This window comes from Nanorana parkeri, unplaced genomic scaffold (assembly GCF_000935625.1).
Source record: "Nanorana parkeri isolate BGI_ZX_2015 unplaced genomic scaffold, ASM93562v1 scaffold340, whole genome shotgun sequence".
NCBI classification, from domain to species: domain Eukaryota; kingdom Metazoa; phylum Chordata; class Amphibia; order Anura; family Dicroglossidae; genus Nanorana; species Nanorana parkeri.
Genome location: NW_017306608.1, coordinates 1175020 through 1194783, shown reverse-complemented (window position 1 = coordinate 1194783; position 19764 = coordinate 1175020). Strand labels below are relative to the sequence as shown.

At 40.1% G+C, this 19764-nt stretch overlaps 1 protein-coding gene across 1 annotated transcript in view; it reads left to right on the top strand.

Moving 5' to 3' along the window:
- The window catches only part of FBXL7 (F-box and leucine rich repeat protein 7), a 184306-nt gene that overhangs the window by 53893 nt on the left and 110649 nt on the right, over positions 1-19764 (top strand). Inside the window, exon 2 of the mRNA XM_018558457.1 lies at positions 8713-8802. Coding sequence (XP_018413959.1) covers positions 8713-8802 — 90 coding nt within the window. The remainder of the gene's footprint in view (positions 1-8712; positions 8803-19764) is intronic.

Sequence of the window (19764 nt, the reverse complement as noted above, 5' to 3'; positions counted from 1 at the left end):
GGATGTTTGCAAACTTTATTGCATATCTTTTTGTATATTGAGACAAGATGTTAATTTGTTGAAATCTTGCAAAAACAAGAGCTAAATAAGAGGGTCTGGAGGGTAGGTTAAGGGCTAGTTCACACCACATTGCTCTGAAATTCACCAAAACACATGCAAACGCATCAAAAACACATGCAAACGGCCTGGAACGCACTGAAAGCCCATTTTAGGCAAAACATTTTTTTTAGACTGCCCGGAACGTGTCAAAAATGCAGCAAAATTCGCGGGGTGAAAATGCACTGCATGAACACACACAAAAACTCATGAAGATCTGGTCTGCATTTGGTGTGAACAAGCCCTAAGAGTATAGGGACTTCAAATTCTGGTTAAGTGTCAGAGTAAGGCTGGCCAAACACTGTTCGTTTTTTCTCATTTAGCCCCTTGGGTTGAATAACCATGGGCTATTGCATTCTGACAGTGGCAGGTGTGTCAGAATACCTAAACAGCTTATTGGCCGCATTCAGTGATCATCCAAGACGTTTGGGACTGGCTCCTTTGACAAACGTTGATTGAAAAATCCACTTTCATGAAAAGTGAGGGGGGGTGTAATTTGACCAGTGTATATGAAGAGTTTTAGGCCCCGTTCACATTGAGCGATTTATCGCGCGGTAATTCCCGTGATATCGCGGCAATTTACCGCGCGATATCGCGGCAAAATCCGCTCCAAAAAGGGTCCTGCTGTAGCGACACACGACCCGCGACAGCAGGACCCTTTGCCCTATTGAGAAGCATTGGAGAGCGATATCGCGCGGTAAATTGCTGCGATATCGCGGGAATTACCGCGCGATAAATCGATCAATGTGAACGGGGCCTTAGGGTTAAATGTTAGGGTCAGGTTAGGAGTTAAGAGTTAAATGTTCAGACATAGGTTGTGTTTTGGTAGGTTGAGAAACAATAAGGGCTACATTACTTATTACAGTTAGCGTATACGCTAAGTATGAAGGGAGATATTTGACAATATAGGGACAAATAAGGGGGATGCACAATTTTCCCCCTGTTTTCAAACAAAAAATACCAGCACCAACCTCTCAGAGCCGAGACCCAACCTACCAGAAGATTCAGAAGAAAAATTTACAATGTTTTTGCAAATGCAACATTGTAATTTTTTGGCAGATACAAAAACATGAGTGGATGCAAGCAAAATACAGAATAGTAATTTTTTAATAGCCCTAAAGGAATTTACTGCAAAACACATGTGTTTTTGTTTTATTTAGTGTAGGAGAAAATTAGAACTTACATTCGTTCAATCTAACTGTTTGTGTTCTGTTAGTAAAATTTGCGCTCCCTTCCTTTCTTGTTGTCAGTTGTCAGCATGGGGGCAGGAATTAAGGTGAACTTTATGTTTTACTTTAGTTTTATTTATTTTTTTATTTATTTATCTATACATACCTGATAAGCTGATAAATATTTTTATATGGAAAGGGAGGAAGGGGGATGCAGATTAGTTGATGAGTGCGGGTGGCTGAAAGACCAACCAGTAGTGTGTAAGTGGCTTCAAGTTTATCTGGGTGTCTGTACACTTACTATTCACACCTGGAGTTATTCTAACACTCCTTTTCAAATAAATCCACAACTAACAAATCTATACACTTCCAAGCACAGCACATTTTAATCAAAAGTGCTTTTTGCAGATCAAACTGCATAGTCTGCCAACGTCACCGGTCTGACATATTTATGTATTACTAGAACTGTTAAAGCCATTGAGCACTTCTAAATGTTTCAGACACTGTAAAACTCTTTTGCATATGGGCAGGGTCCCTAAGAAGTAAAGACTATGTATGTGTTATGGCTGTGCAGTCAATTGACATAAAAATTTAGGCAATTTTTACTCAACTCATCAGTGGTCCTCTAGATTTATGTTACACATATGTCTGTCTTTGTTGCATCATTAGCTTACTAAATGGACCATTCAACCAGAGAATATATGGCTTCTTAATAAACAGTTTTCTTGACTGCAACCTACATGGGGAGGGAACAGATTAGTGTGTGGCCTTTATATGTTTTACAATTGATATTTGAAGGGAGTACAATGTTAACAAGATGGTTATTTTATCTCCTATTTTCTTCCATTGGATGCACATGTTCTTCCAGGAGTATTTTTAGATACTTTTCTGGCTGAGGCAAAGGGCAGCGTTGCACCTCTTCCTTGCCTTCTTTGTGTACCATCTGCTAGATATTTTAGTACTTTAGCTATGATGTTATTGCACTAGACACCCATTTGTGTGTAAATGATAAAATATATACAGTTAGAAGATATCCGCCCTCTAAATACAAACTAGCAGCTAATCCTTATCAATTTCAGTTGGGTCAATTAGCAAAATACAAACTAGGTGCAAGGGTTTAAATTACCGGAACTTCACAGCATAGTAGTAAAATGATTCTAAAGAAGTGTAAAGAATTGCCTTGACTGCCTGACCTTGGCTGCTAGTAGTAAATATGGAATATTCATAAGTAATTTATGTACCTGCCTTAAAGAGACAATAAACAAAAACATTTGATATTCACATACCGTGTTTCCCCGAAAGTAAGACATCCCCCGAAAATAAGACCTAGCGCTATCTTCGGGGATGTCTGTAATATAAGACCTACCCCGAAAATAAGACCTAGCGCTATCTTCGGGGATGTCTGTAATATAAGACCTACCCCGAAAATAAGACCTAGCGCTATCTTCGGGGATGTCTGTAATATAAGACCTACCCCGAAAATAAGACCTAGCGCTATCTTCGGGGATGTCTGTAATATAAGACCTACCCCGAAAATAAGACCTAGCGCTATCTTCGGGGATGTCTGTAATATAAGACCTACCCCGAAAATAAGACCTAGTTCGGGGTAGGTCTTATATTACAGACATCCCCGAAGATAGCGCTAGGTCTTATTTTCGGGGAAACACGGTAATAGCAAATAAAACTTCCTTTACTCATGCTGCTGCTAGAAATATATTATTCTAATCATTCTATACATCAAATTATTTCATTTCAAAGAACCTGAGAGAAAAACAGCTCAACATGGAAGACTAAGGATTCTATTGTGAATAGAGGGTATCATGGGTTAGCCCTCTAAGGAGCATTACCATGGTGCCCTTTATTAACAGTGTACTAATAAGAACCAAGCAGCCCTTAGAAGATGCGAAGTGGACACTATGGTGTCACATGACTGGTCTAAAGACTTCAGAAGAGTCAGTATTAAAAAACAGCATTGAATACACACTGGAGGGCCCTTTGGAGGAGGGAGGGTACAGCCTGGGTGGGAAAATAATGGGAATGGAGTTGGGCTTTAGGCATTTTCATGTGATTAACATGGCCCCTACCTTACCTGAAACAGTAGAAATCATTGTCATGTTACCAAATCACATAACTTATTCTGAGCAAAAACAAACCTCTTTTTTGAATAAATAAGAAACACTGGTTTTGAGTTTCTTTGTATGATCCATAGATCACATGGCCTGTGGCTATGATAAGAATAGTAAGTGTTTCATATATTTGAGTCTGCAAAGAATCTATTATTTTTAAATAAATTGACTTTACAATTTGATAAAGCTCGACATAACCAGGAAATAAAGCCTAAATCTGTAATGAGCAAATACATCTGCTTGCAATTCTTGCCCCAATACCAGTGTCAAAGAATATAGCTGACAAATGTAGCTTACTACAGCAGGCTTATTTGTACTTGGTTGCCCCCCAGAACGTATTACACAATGCTATAGTTGTTGGTCAGGTAATACAAGAGGCAGATCAAAAATATACAAAGAGTACCTGTGGTCCATGGTAAAATCAGAAGTGCACTGATGTTTCAGGTGTGTTGTCAGTAGCAGAATCCAGAGGCAGGAAGAAGTCAGGGCAGGCAGCAAACAGTAAATGGAATCCAAAAATGGGCAGAGCTCAGGGAAGGTGGCAGACAAAAAACATAATCTAGGATCAGTCAAAGGTTAGGACAGGCAGCAGAAAATAAGCATAGTCGAGAGTCAGGCAAAGGTCAGGGCAGACAGCAGACTATAGAGTAAACTGGAGACAGGCTTACAGGAACAGAACAAAGTACAACATATCACAAGCCCAAAGCCCTAGGCTTGTGGTCTTTAAAATAGAATGCCACAGCACCATCAGACGCAAAGGAGACTAGGCAGATGGAGCCAACCTACTGCCTAGCAAGGAGGACACAGCCCAAGGGAGTGCTGCTGCTGGCCAACAGTAGAGGAGGGGACATTGCCACCAGAGCAGAGCCTGTTGCCCAGTAACTAACACTTGGGCCAGGAGTGAGAGAGAAACTCTAAATGAGAGTGAAACATGCAGAGTAGGAGCATGAGAGATGTTTGTGACACTACCTTACTTTTACATAAACGATTATAAAGAATAGTCAGATACGAGGATTTTAAAATGTATAACATAATGATAAGATTATGTACACTAATCTAATTACTTTATTTTGCATGTCTAAAATCACTAAAAGATTATAGCTCTATGTCCTTAAAAAGTTGAACTGCAGACCCTTTTTGGAAATGCATACTGTCACTCTTGGCTCCATATTATAATGTTTAAATGTATGTACAGCCATTTTTTTTTTGTTAGAGTAGGGAAGGGTTGGAACCCCTGTTGGTTGTTTTTTTACTGCTGTACAAGGTTCTGTTAGTGATTTCCCCCTTGCTGCCTGTCTTGGTGACAAGAGTTTCATCTAACAAGATGGGTTGAGTAGGGAAGGCTAGAAACCCCAGAAAGCAGTAATAACCCAACAGGGTTTCTAACCCTTCTCTACACTGTCCAAAATAAAAATTGGCCTGGAGTTACACTTTAAGTCCAATATGGTGATGTATATAATGCTATGTTAATTCTTTCAGAGTTAGATAAAGACATTATTCTTGTCTCCATGTACTCACACAGAAAATATTACAAAGTAAAATCCTGTTATAACAGCCACAGCACGGCATGTAGCTATCATGTACACTTCACTTGATGTTTTCAAATCCTAGATTTCTTCCTTGGTTTGTGGGAAATTGGAACTATAATTAATGATCTACTATAGTATATATACTCTATATTAGAAGAACAGAAGAGGGTTCATTTTAATTTGATAAGCCTAAACTGTAATTACACAAACATATTTGAATAATAACATACTATTAAATCTTTCTGTAACCTATAATTATATCTCTCTCATTATACCTTCTAATGCAAATCATAACCTCATGCTGATTTTTTATACCACATTCACTAATCTACATGTATCATTTATGATGCTGCTGCCACTCAAATGTTTTGGTGGGTAATTAAAAATATGTGTACTGCTGTTTACTTCCCGTATTAGCCAAACTTTCCTGCTGTCACTTGACAGATTTGACTGTACTGTATCTGACAGTTTGGGGTCTATTCACGAAGCAGCCGAATGATCTAGCCGTAGCTTCGGCTGATCCTTCGGCTGGCTTCGGCCCCAGGACCTCTTCGGTTCAGTAGAACCAAAGGGCTGCTGTACGGGCTATTCACTATAGCCCGTACAGCTCCCGAAGTCGGCCGGGGGGCTCAGCCTTGATGTTACGGCTGGCTCCGGCCACTTGCAGAGAGATCAGCGTCCCTGGTTACCAGCTAACCAGGGACACTGATCTCCAGACAGCCTAACTCTCCCGAGTCTCCCGCTCCCGGCCGCTCAGGAGAGAAACACTGCTTTTTTTTTCTGATACGGAGCTGTTGGCTGGCGTCAGAATAAAAAAAATTCACCATAGGAATTCCTTGCTAGATTCCTATTGGCTATTTCAATTTGCAATAGCAAACTAGCTATTGCGCCCGCCCACTGCTGCAGTTCTCCATCAGGTCCCCACTAGTGATTGACAGCAGCAGAGGGCGGGTACAATAACTAGTTTGTTATTGGCTATTGCAAATTGAAATAGCCAATAGGAATATAGAAATGCATTCCTATGGCGAGAATATTTTTTGTTTTTTTTTACGGCAGCAGAACCGCCGGCCAATAGAAAACAGTTGGGCGGAGCTAGCTGTCACTGCTAGCTCCGCACAATCGTTTTCTATTTATTTTTTTCTACTTTTTAAACTATTTTTCTGTTCTGCTCGGTCCCACAGAGGGACCGGGGTAGAACACCCAAGCCGAATGCCGCTCAGCAGCTTTCGGCTATTCACTCACTGCTGTTCGGCATCTATAACAATAGACCGAACAGCAGCGAATAGCCTGCCGGAGGTTCGGCTTAGCCAATCCAGATGATGGATCGGCTGAGTCGAACTCCTTCTGCACTTCGGGTCGGCCGCACATGCTGAGCATGTGCGGCCGACCCAAAGCCACGTGAAGCCACCCGATGTACAGCTGATTTCAGCCGATATACGGCTGAAATCAGCCGTACCAGCCTGAAGTGGATAGCCGAACAGCGTTCGGCTCACTTCGCTTCAGGACGGTCATTCACTCGGCTGTCTACGGCAGCTTAGTGAATAGACCCCTTTGATTCAGGGGCCTCTTCTGTATGCAGTGGTCCCGTGTGTAAGGTAATAAGTTTGGCCCCTTGTAAGGACCAACAAGGGGGGGGCTATGCCACACTCCAGCCCCCTACATGTGTACATTTTTTTAACATCCCTTCCATATGTAAAAAATCTTCAGTGATATAGTGGGTGTGACCAATTTCTTCTAACAGTGGGAAGGTCTTGAAGGGGCATGGTTATATGAGTCTAACAGACACTTTCAACCCTCAGCACAGCACAATTATTTATTTTTAAAATAAAACTCTTCCATTACATATGCTTTTCAGCCTACCTTGAGGAAGAAATTAATCAAATAGTCAGTCTGTAATAAACACTTTGGTCAGAAGTATTGTTGGTCAGTGTCCCCTTCACATCAGAGTCCTCAGTTCCCCCTTCAAATCAGGAGCCACCACTAAACAGTGCACTTTAGGACTGGACCAGTGTAAAATACCTCCCCTCTACTACAAAGTAGCACGGCAGGATGGCAGAGAAGGGCTTTTGGTCAAAAAGGCTGCCCATCACATTTATCAAAGGACAGAGAGGCTCCGAGGCAACATAGAGCAGGGGAAACTTCTAAAATAGAATGGGCACTTGCATACAAGTTCAGCTGCCCGTGCCTCTGGCTCTATTGATTGGGTTTTCAAAGAAGGTATACTTTGCTTCTGCATGTCTTGCTTATACACTGAGTGGCCAGATTATTATGACCACCTGACGTTTGTAGGGAAATTAGCTATAATTAGCTATAATTTCGCTCTGAAGTTGCTAGAGGGCCAGACCATTATAAATAGGGAAGCAGGTTGTTTTCCACGACAGTAGAAGTGATTTGTTTCTGAAGATACGGGTAAACAACGCAATTTAACAGCCTTTGAATGTGGGATGATTATTGGCGCTCAGAGCCAGAGCGAGTATCAGCAAAACAGCAGAATTCGTTAAATGTTCAAGAGCGGCTGTTGTTAAAGTGTTTAAAGACTGGACTGTCAGCCGGAAATCTGGGTCTGAATGTGCGAATTGTGGCCGTCAGTGACTAGTCAATGTTAGGGCAGAACGGAGAGTGGCAAGACTGGTACAAGACAACAGAAGGGCAACAGTGCAATGTCAGATTCCTCGCATCACCTTTCAACATCTCGTGGAAATCACGAGGCGGCCCAACGAAGTCATCTCGTGGAGTCATCTCGTGGCCCAACTAAGTACTGATGGGGTGGTCATAATAATCTGACCACTCAGTGTATAGTCACTTTAAATTGTCCAGATTTACTTTAACCTGTAAAAGTGTTTTCCAGTTTTTGTGAAAAGTAAGTTCCTTACCTTATATAATATTTTCACATTCTTCTTGTCAGCAAAAGAGGGTCTGTAGTACTATATAAGTCAATCCCAAACCAGGCCGGGTGGTAAAGAGGCAGTAGTATTGCTACCTAGAGGCTACCAGGAGGCCACTCAGTTTTACAAGATGCTGACATTATAAGTGCCCAGGTCATCTTCACTTGCTAACAGAGTGTGCAGGAAAGCTACTGGTTTGGCTTCTGACTCTGAAGTTACTTGGAATGTTTTCAGAGTTGCCATACAGGCTGCGTTTCAGCATGCTTTACTAGTATGCACCAGTCTTTGAGAACAAGGTCAGTCTCTTTGGAAGCACTGCAGTTTTTACTGGGATAGTCATACATGCCAGAAATGCTTCAGTCATTAGGAAACGGAAGCTGGCTGTTTCACTTTGCAGGTTTGAAGTATAGATTATTCATAGTGTACAATTAATACGTTCTTAGTGGTGCAGCAACTTCAACATTACTACTTAGTGTGGTCACTGTAAAGCCTTTGGTTACGCCTAGGGTTGAGGCACCCACAAAAGTACACTGACCCACACAGACATTTTATTATGTGCAGGGCAAGCAAAGTACTAGGTGCTGTGTCTCACCAAAATGTTTTTTCTCTAATAAAGTGTGTGTGTGTGTGTGTGTGCGTGTGTGTGTGCATGTGTATACTGTGTATATATATTTACATGCATATATTACAAACATGATATTTTGCAGTCATGTACAAATATATTCAATGTGTGTTACTGTATATATCATATTTATTTATATATCTTTATTCTATTTCTACTCATATACAGTGGTTAAAGAATGTTCTCGGTTAAAAAGCAAATATGACTATTTGTACCTCTGCTCACTAAAAGTGTTGATTGATTCCAGTGGTTTTATTTCTGTCTTTTTATTTTTTTTAATTTTAGGCAAAGGCAGCTCAAGCATCTCATCCGACGTGAGTTCAAGTACAGATCACACACCGACTAAAGCCCTCAAGAATGTGGCTACTAGTGAAGGTACACATGTGGTCCTCATAAGAATATGCTTTTGTCAACCCCTGGAGTTAAGAGCTTTCTGTCTAAACTGACAGCATACTGCTGTTACATTTTTGAAAATGAATGCCTTAACCATGTACTTAAACAGTTTATTTTGATTCAGTATTCTAATAATTGAATTGCAACTTTAGTGTTTTATGGCTTATTATTACATTTTGTGGTGATCCTCTTTAGAGTTGAGTTTCATTCATGGAAAATCCGGGAAATCTAGACTTTAATTTGTCATATGGTCTAACAAGGTAAATTAGAGATAACAAACTTAAAAAAATAATTAACTTAACGTGATCTGCCACTCTATGTCTGCTGTAAGTCTTTTTAGTGCCTGTTTTTTTTCTTTATCTTCTAAAAATAAAAGGACCCCCCTCCTGCTCCAACACACACAAACAAACAAAAATACAAACCTTTGCTAAAAAACATATTGGCTGACACTACTGATAGCTACCTACATCCCTTGTGAGGTTGATACCAGCTTGTAGGCTAATATATGTACAGCTGAATATTATATTTATACCTGGATAGAGAGGGAAAGGGTTAAATCCTTGCGGTTTTATTTTCATATGCGTCCCATTGGGGAGATTTTCCTTCACTTTCTGTCCTGGAAATACAACAGGAAGCAAGGAAATCTTCTCTTAGACAGTTGTTACTGGAAAGGGGGTCATCACTGTAAGAGGGTTTCTCCCCTTCCGTGCTGTTGAAAATTCAAACATTTTGTATTATCCAACACCTTCTGTCCTACCGACAATTTTCACCATGGCAAATGGTGAGTGTGAATCTCCCCAGCAGTGACAGGTTTCTAACCCTTCCTTACACTATTTACAAACAAAAAAAGGTTTTGGATATACATACACTTTAAAAAGTAAAGGGATTGGCCAAAAAGCGGACCATAAGGGCCCCCCACACCATCATTTTTTTGTGTGCTCACTTTTACAGGTAAATGCTTCTAACAATCCCTTAGCTAATTCACAAAAGGTTCAGCCATGAAAAGTAAATAAGTACGTTTTTAATGCATCCTGAACCCCATATTTCCTTAGCTCCAGCAGCAACAGAGTTTTGTGGGAAGAAGACATTTAGGGGTTGATTTCTTTCAAAAGGTGGTGGGGCTGTTCACTTTGCAGGGGAAGTTTCCCCTTCATTTAGTGAATGAGGTGAAGCGCTGCCAACTTCCATCACCAAATCATGTGCAAGAAAAATAAAAAATAAACTATTTTAGCATGATTGGGTGATGGAAGTCAGCAGAGCTTCACCTCATTCACTAAACAAAGGGGAAACTTCCCCTGCTAAGTGAAAGTTCCCTTGTAAATGAACAGCATATTTGCCTTCAGTAAATCAACCCCATAGATTCTGCATTTGAGACTTGTAGCACTAGTGATACCAGCCCATATATTAAGTCGTCTTGGGGCACTTTTTCCTTTTTAAGTATAAATAAAAGAACATTCTCAGAGACACAGACTGTAGATAGCAGAGGTATGCTGCTTTGGCCAGATCCAGGATTATAAATGTGTTTGATTAGATCATTTCAGTCATCTCCTGTAACCATGCATGAGGAATATTAAGCCGCAGTTTGTGATTAAAGATATTTAAACCATATGGAGTTCGCTACTTACATTTCATTGTATATATTTTGCATGGTTTAACATATTTTGGCACTAGATACCCCAGTAAATTTTCAGATCCATTCAGTTTACATGTTGTTATTCATTTCAGCCTTTGCCCATCACCGTCCAAATTTATTTAGAAATAAAGTAACTAAAAAACTACAATATGTAGTATATGTGAATAGGGGCGAACGGCAGCGAGTGAACTGCAGGAGCTTCGGCTCAGCTGATCCAGATGTTGGCTGACCGAAGGCAGCCAATATAAGAGCATGTTCGGCTGACCGAAGCCAGCCAATATACAGCTGATTTTAGCCGATGTACGGCTGAAATCAGCCTAACAAGCCAGAAGTGAATAGCCTAACAGCATGACGGCGGCGGACCTTAGTGTGCGGCCGACGGACACATTACACTGGCGCCCGCAACTTCCCCACAAGGTCACCGCTGCCGCCCCTCTGCGCTCTGCCGCCCCGAGGCCGGGCCTCGGTGGCCTTGTTGGAAATCCGGGCCTGGATATGAGGATGTACGGCTAAGTGAGCACAAATGTGATACATTTTTGTTTACACTTAGGGTACTGTAGTGCATTTTTAAGATTTAATTCCTGAGTTTAGTGTCACTTTAGGATTCGTTTTACATTCCAACATGAAGGGGTTAATCAATAAGTCTGTTAGGTATGGTTATCTGTAAACATATGCAAAATAAGGAATATAGGAAATAGGTTGGTCTGTTTTAGAGGCTTTACAATCCAGGCAATCTCTAAGTAGTAGATTCTAGAAAAGGTTAAGTATGTAAGATGGGGCCTTAGTACACTTACCAATGTGAATTCCAGCCACACTGAGTATAACTTCTAATTTTTTCCATTTAAGCTCTTTTGTTTACTAGTGACCCGGGGCACAACAGAGACATCGGTGCATTTGCTTGTCTTCCTAACATATAAAAAAAAAGACTAAAGCGCATACTTAAGTATGTCTCATCGTTTTCTTTTAAGAAAAGCCATTTGGATTTTGGAAAAAACAATATGGAATGGGTCCAGATATACACTCATTGGTTCATTCTTTGTGGCTTCCAGCCAACCTCTGTTTAAAACAATTCAAGAATGTTATTTATTTAATGTTTTTTTTTCCCTTGTGCTATCCCCTCTTTCCTCATTAGTGCTGTGCTGGCATAGGGAGGGATGAAATCATTTTATGGTGACCTTCTAAGTACCTCTGCTAACAAGCCAAAAATCCACAGAGTTACTGGTTACATTGTTGTCACTATAGCATGTATTTACAGTCTTTCTGATTGCGTCTAACATTCATGTAACATAAGATACCCTGTTCTTTTTATACAATGATGGAGCGACCATCGAGGGGAAAAAAAAACATATATAGAAGAACTAGACTGTAACATGCAAACAATAAAGATAATGTGATTTTACACTTTAATTCATGACATATTCCTTGTTCCCTTTGGGACTGTAGTATTTTGCACAATATGCAGTATACTAAATAGTCTTTCTATAGTTATATACAGGTGAAACTCGAATAATTAGAATATCGTGCAAAGTTCATTTATTTCACTAATGCAACTTAAAAGGTGAAACTAATATACGAGATAGACTCATTACAAGCAAAGCAAGATAGTTCAAGCCGTGATTTGTCATAATTGTGATGATTATGGCTTACAGCTCATGAAAACCTCAAGAACCCCAAATCCACAACCTCAAAAAAGTAGATTATTACATGCAATCAATAAAACAAGGATTGTACATAGAACAATATCGGACCTCTGAAAAGTGCAAGCATGCATATGTACTCAGTACTTGGTTTGGGCCCCTTTTGCAGAACTTACTGCAATTAATTTTGCACGATATTCTAATTATTCGAGTTTCACCTGTATATTGATGAAAATTGTATTCAGCAGTACTACTGATGAACTGAGAAGTGAAAATACAAAGCACTTTCAATGGCCAGTAGTGTTGAAAGTGCTTTTTAGCAGTTAGCATAGTTGTAATACACTGCTCACTTACCAAGTATGAGAGGACTGAGACAGAAAGGCACTTTATGTAGTAGTGGTGAAGGCTCTGAGTGCAGCAATGCTGGTGTATCAAGCTCTGAGGTTGATGAAGAATAAAAAGCAATATGGATAAAAGTGAAGGGTAGGAATCACTGAGATATGTTTAACTTTATGTACCCACAGAAGAGCTCCGAAGCAAAATGTGTTTTGCAATTTTCTTATTATGTAATTTTTTGTACAGGGCAAGAAAGAACAGAAATGTTTGCTAGGTCTTAAAGGTAGTATAGACAAACTTCTAAGATCACCCCAGTGACTTAACAGTGCAAAGCATTAAAGCAGAATTGCTTCCAAAATATGGTTTTGTTTGTGATCCAGGAACCAATGCCAGACAGCACAGCCAGGTCCTGGACCACACTGCAGACTACACGGCAGTTACAAATATCCATCTTGGTCCAGATGTACCTCAGCCTTTGAATGTACAGAGAAAAAAGCAGCTGCACACTGATAGGGTTATCCATCTACGTCTCCTTCCTGTTAGCTTTTTTGTTATAGTACCATAGTTTTAGAAATGACAGCATGTTGGAAAGCAATGAAACCTGTTTTGTTTGGGATGCTGACAAATCACATTTAGTGATTATTTTCTTTTAAATTAAAGCAAAAGTAGACTAAAGTAGTATTAAACTCTTAAACCTTTTTCAATAATGAATCCAGATCAAATATACATTGCCCAGGAAAGTATTTCATTACATTTTTGCCCAAACACTAACAGTCATCATGTTTCCAAGCAGCTCCAACTCTCTCAGCTTCCTTGAACTTCCTGTCCAGTAAAAGGCGATTACAAGAGACAGGACATCTCAGTCTCCAGCAGCTGTCCATCTACCAGTTTAGGGAAGGGTGGAAGGAGAAATGGAGACTAGGGGATTGGTTTCACCTGCCGTGCCTGTGTGTTTGTGGAGAACCAGTCTGTCCAGTCCAGGAGACAACAGGTTTTTTTGGGGGGGAGCCATCTCCACTGACAACAACTAATAAAAACTGTCAAAATTAGGCGCCAGCTGGAAATTTTAAGGAGACTTGGCTACCTGGCTCCTGGGATTTGTGCAGCCCTGTTTTTAAAGTAGTATTACACTGTCACATATTTTTGTTCAGTAATAAATCCAGAGACACATTGTCCAGCAAAGTATTCCTTAAAATGTTTGCCCAAACACTTACATTCCTCATGTTTCCGAACGGCTTACTCCAACTTTCTCAACTTTGCTTCCCTGAACCTCCTGTCCAGTGCAAAATCACAAGGGGCAGAGCAATCTCCAGCAACTGGCCATCTACTAGCTTGGGGAAGGGAGGAGGGGAAGCAGGAAACAGCAAGTATGTGAAATACTTGCTTTGCTCCATAGGACCCTGCAAGGGAAAGGAGCCACCTTAAAACAGGATATCAGGACCAGTGCTCAGGGGACCAACTGATTCTGTAGGAAGCTAAAATTTAGAAACATAAAGGAGCCTCACCAATTGTAAGCGAGTTAATCAGCATTTGAAATTGCTTAAAACCTCTTGAGTTTAATATCACTTTAATACATCACCAAATGTATTTTTTTAATGCAAGCAATGTAAATGTCAGAATATGACTTAGTATTAGCCACTTACAATCCTCTGTTCAACAGAACTCAGACTGGGAGAGGGAGAAGCAGCTGTGCTGCTGCTTACGTGCTAACATGGAGCATGCTGATAACAGAGAAATTAATTAATTAGTCTTCTACTTTCACTGTTCTGTCACAGGCTGGCAAACTGATATGAGTTGTAAGTGTATCTTAACTACAGCAAATTAAAATCAGGCATCCTGCCCTTCCAGACAGGGCTGTGCTGTGTTGCAGAGCTGTGTAAATCTCAGAACTGGATGGACAGAAATCCAAATAATTTGGTATGTAAAACAGCTCCCATACATGTGTTATCATTTGCGCATTTAGCTGATTGGCTGGAGTCCAGCATTACTTTTTGTTTACATAAACATGCCTGGAGTTTAGCTTTAAGGTCATTGGGTAGCTTCAGGAGAATTATGACCTTCTGGGGCTGGCACAGAAATATCTTTTTCCTTATTACTTTATTTGAAGTTGTGGCTTGCTTGACCAAGGCTAACTTGTTATATATCCATCATGTTACATTCCTCAGCACGTTCAGCTTTAACAACAGACCAAAAGCTGTAAAGCAAACACCAGAGAGGAAAATCAAAATTGAATTAATCCTCTCCCAGGACATAGCCAGGCGATTATTTTACTAGTGTAGAGCAAAGGAGGATATATTTTCAGGACACTTTTCTAAATCAGTGCCACCGTATGATAAGAAGGCAAAACCTAATGTTATGTATGTATCAGCAGATAAAGGATGTTTATTCTGGGGATTGGGTAGCACATATTGAATTGCAAGTACTGCTGAGGATTTTTTTTTGTTAGTTTAGCTTTAGCATCGGTTTGCATTATGGAACTGGCGCTCTCCACCATCTCAGTCGGAAAGTATTTTAAAATCAATAAATAAAAGAAATTCAATCCCAGTTCCACCCCAAACTTTTTTGTTTTCATTTTTGATAAGGAAAGGATAAGGCAGCCTTTCTCAGCCATGGTGTGGTGGCACCCTGGTGTACCTCCTGACCTCCTCAGGGATGCCTCAAAATGTCGTGATGGTGGGACTGTTATGTGAAGGGAGTGAATGAAGACTGAGGTGAAGGGGGCTCCTAATATAAAAGGTGAACTCTGATGTGAAAGGGGTACTCTTATATGAAAGAGGGGCTTTTGATGTGAAAGGGGTCTCCTGATGTCAAGGGAGGCTACTGATGCAAAGTGTGACTGATGTGAAGGGAGAAATCTCCATTTAAAGGGGGCACTTTGCATGGGATCCCCCTTAAAATCTATGACATTTTAGACTGGGGTGCCTTTTACATACTTTTGAATGACGCCATGACTAAAACAAGGTTGAGAAAAGCTGGGATAAGGGATAATAGAAAAACTCAGCCCTTGAATTCTTGATCTCTATGGGGGCTATTCACAAAGGAGCTGAAGGATCAAGCCGTGGCTTCGGCTGATCCTTCGGGCTCTCTTCAGCCGCCAGAACCCTTCAGTTCAGTCCAGCCAAAGGGCTGCTGTATGGGCTATTCACAATAGCCCGTACAGCAGCCGAAGGCCGCCGAGCGGCTGAGCCAAGCCAAAGGCATTTGCTTCAGCTCGACTGACCCGATGTGTCAGAGCATGTTCGGCTGACCGAAGGCAGCCGATGTACGGCTGATTTTAGCCGATGTACGACTGAAATCAGCAAGGCTGATACAAGGTACAAAGCTGAAGTGAATAGCCGAACAACGTTCAGCTCACTTCACTTCGGCTCGGTTATTCAATCGGCTGCCTTCGGCAGCTAAGTGGATAACCCCCATAGTCAACACACAAGTGACCATACAAGGGAAAAAGAAAGTGGTCAGATCGGTACAAATAACGTTCAGATATTAAATACATTCAGGTTGAGGTATGGATACAAATCTATAAAAATTTCACTTTCAAACAGAGATAGAAAAAAAAAAAGAAAGATGTTTGTCAATGAGGGCTTGGACTACTAAATGTCATACAAGGGAAAAGAAAAAAAAGGAATTGTGAAGAAGAGCTGAAAAAGCATGGAGGAAAGAAAATGAGGAAAAGGGAAGAAAAAGAAGGGGAGGAGATAAAAAGAAAAGAGAACTAGAAATGGAGAAAATAGAAGAGAAGAAAAAAATAGGGAGAAAGAGCGACTCACCTGGAAAACCTGAGCTGCCCACTGAGTACGTTGGTAAATTGTGGGTAATTATAATTCTGCCATCAGTAGGTCATAAGAGTCTGAGGACATAAACATCATCCATGGGGTCCATGTGGAATGGAATTTTTCAGATTCATCATGAAGAGATGAAGTGAGATCTTCTATATCGCAAATATGATTTAGTTCCCTGCACCAATCTTGTACAAATAGATACGTTCATATTATAATCTGACAGGATGTCACAGCAAATTGATAAACTATCTGTTTTTTTCATGAGATTGTCTTTTTTGGGGGTGTAATTAGAAGTATAGCTAACTCCTTTGGATCCCAATACAAAAATTAGCCTCCAAGTCCCAATAGCACCTCTTCATGATGGTTTTTTTAAATTAGGAAAACAAAGAACTATACTAAGATTCAGCTCTAAAAACTGTAACAATTATAGACAGGGAGTCCTTCATTTAATAAACGTCTTTTTGCAGAACGTTACTTCTTATGTTTTATGTCTAACTAGTAAAATATTATTTTTACTAATTGGCAAAATAGTTTTAGATTTTCTAGCAGTCTGACAGTAACAAATGACCAGTACAAGTACATTTGGTCAGTAGGCGTAATTATAATATACTTAATCTCACTTGCTGAACCAAAGAAAGCCAGATGGTCTAGTGCTGTACTTGACCTCTAGACTACATATGCTAGTTTACTATTGTTAATACTCTTATCAGACTTGTTCTTTTTGAGAACCCATTGGGTTAATTAAATACATTAATGTTAAAATGTGTTCTGATGGAAGAGGTTCTGGCTATATATCTTCTAAAAAATAATTTGTTCTAAAAGTTTTGTTTCCAAAAATAACAATAAGTAATAATCACTTAAACTATTTGCTGGTCTAACGTAAAACTCACAGCCTTTAATATCTATGAGTCACACAAAAAAGAAGCGTATGTTTATCAGTACATTGGCCTACAATCTAGTGCAGCCTGTAAATCAGTTTTTTTAGTTTACAAAGATGCCATTATTATTATTATTATACAGGATTTATTTAGCGCCAACAATTTGCTCAGCGCTTTACAAAATAGTGGAGACAGTACAGTTACAATAAAATTAACAATACAATACAGTTTCAGAACAATAGGGTTGGGAGGGCCCTGCTCGTGAGATCTTACAATCTAGTAGGAGGGGCAAGTGATACAAAAGGTAATAATTGTTTAGATTGAGTTATTGGAGGAGGCAAAAGGCAGTTATGTTGAGATGAGATAGGCTTCCCTGAAAAGATGGGTTTTTAAGGATCGCCTAAACGTGGGCAGTGTAGGAGATAGGCGGACATATTGGGGTAAGGAGTTCCAGAGGATGGGGGACACTCTGGAGAAGTCCGGGAGGCAAGCCATAGACATACAAGAGAGTTTGATTGTGCAAGCATGATCTGGTTGCCCAAGGGCATTTCTGCTGGCTGTGTTTTCTTGAAGTGACACTAAACTCAGGAGTTAAATCTTAAAAATGCATTCAAGTACCTTAACTATTAACAAAATGTAGCTTGTTCTGTGTATCACTCAGTTGTAGATTCTCAAATCATCTCTGAATTTTTGCTGACACTGTCCTTCCTTCTGGAGGGTGGCTACTTATGTTCCCCATGGTCCCTGTGTGTGTTGCAATGTAGCCACCACTCCAAGCTCGCTCCCGTGATAGACTACAATCTCATGTTCAGTTTACTAGTTTCTATTGAAATTATAGTCCATCACAGGAGTGATCTTGGTGTGGTGACTACTTTACAACACCCACAGGGACCATGGGGAGCAAAAGTAGCCACCCTCCAGAAGGAAATACAGTGTCGGCACAAATTCAGAGATGATTTGAGGATCAACAGCCAAGTGATACACAAATAAGATACATTTTGTTAATAGTTAGGGTACTTGAATGCATTTTTAAGATTTAACTCCTGAGTTTAGTGTCACTTTAAAATATTTATATTTGGCTTGCATGAGTGTAGATGTTTTAGTGGTTTGAAATAGGTGGAGGGGGGAATGGGCAGACGGCTTTAGACACTGGCTTACCTTGGGAGGAAAGAATAGCTATCAGACAAAAATTTTAAATTGAATGATCTTTTTCCCCCGAGCATGGCTGAGTGCACTGGATGATTAAGGGTCCCAAGCATTTATTTCTAAAAGGGTCCCAAGCATTTATTTCTAAAAAAAAATAGTACATTCAACAGCAGATGTCTTCTAGCATGTAGGGTAGTTTTAAACAGAGTATTATTAAAAGATGTGCCAGTCATTTGATTGCAGAAGAAGCTGTTGCAGACACTTTAGTGTTCTCCCCTAAATTATTCAATATTAGCTTTGTGTAGCCTCTACCAGTATATTATTAGAAATAGATGGAATTATTTTGCTTTTCACTTCAGTAAAGATTTATTGTCAACTAACGATGATTGATGCAGGACTTTTATTAGTCTAGTAATAAAACTAGAAAGAATTATTGTGCAGAAGAAAAACATATAAACATATCAGGGGTCTTGGGAGGTTATTGTGTCATTTTCACAGTCTTCTACCCTAAATAACATCTTTTATTCAGAGGATCATAGAATGTATCCTATGGCAGAAGACCACTGAGTCTAAGGTATTTTTTCTAATGCATTGATTTAGGGGCAGTAGTAAATACAGCATGGAAAAAGCCAACACACTATTAATCAGTCCTGATCACTGTGTTGCTGGCTTTGTGTGAGGTAGCCTGACTGTTGTCCTTGGAACAAAAGTATTCAAAACATACTAATTATTGTGGTTACTTGATATGCCAAAGGGGACCAATTCACTTGGTAGAAATACTGCGTGTGCAAAGTTTGAATTGACTTGGTACACAAGTCCTAGCAAGTATTTCTCTTTTTTATGTCTTTTTCTTTATTTGTTAATGTATTTAGCAATGTAACTACTGTAAAGACACACATATATAGTGAAGAGAAACTTAAACTTAAAATAAAATAGTTTAAAAAAAATAATCTTCCCTTTATCTATTGGGGATGGTTTACTAGGCAAATAAGATGGTTTACTAAGGCAAATAAGCTGTTCACTTTGGAAGGGAATTCTCAATTAGCTTAGTGAATGAGGTGAAGCTTTTCTGACTTTTATCATCCAGTCATGTGCAAGCAACAATACTGTTTTTATTTTCCTTTTGATTGGGTGTTCTTTGCACAGTAAATTTTCTCCACATTCATTGAAGCCAGGCCCGTCTTTAACACAGGGCAAAAGGGGCAGTTGCCCTGGGCCCAGTTATAATTGTGGGGCCCAAAGCAGCCGCCCCTTGAGCCTGCACTGCTCACTCCCTACCTGGAGATGTGGGATGTCAGTGTCCCGTCCCTTCTCCCCCCTCACTCTCTTCGTTTCCCTTATCTCTCCAGAGATAAGACAGACAGCAGAGATCGGCAGATCGGGACCTTTGTCTGCTCTGCCTAGCAACTGATGATGCTGATGGGCAGGCTGTCATAATTACGTACCCCAGCCCGCCCATCACATCATCAGTTGCTAGGCAGAGCAGACAAAAGTCCTGATCCCCCGATCTGATGCCTATCTACAAGTAACAGCAG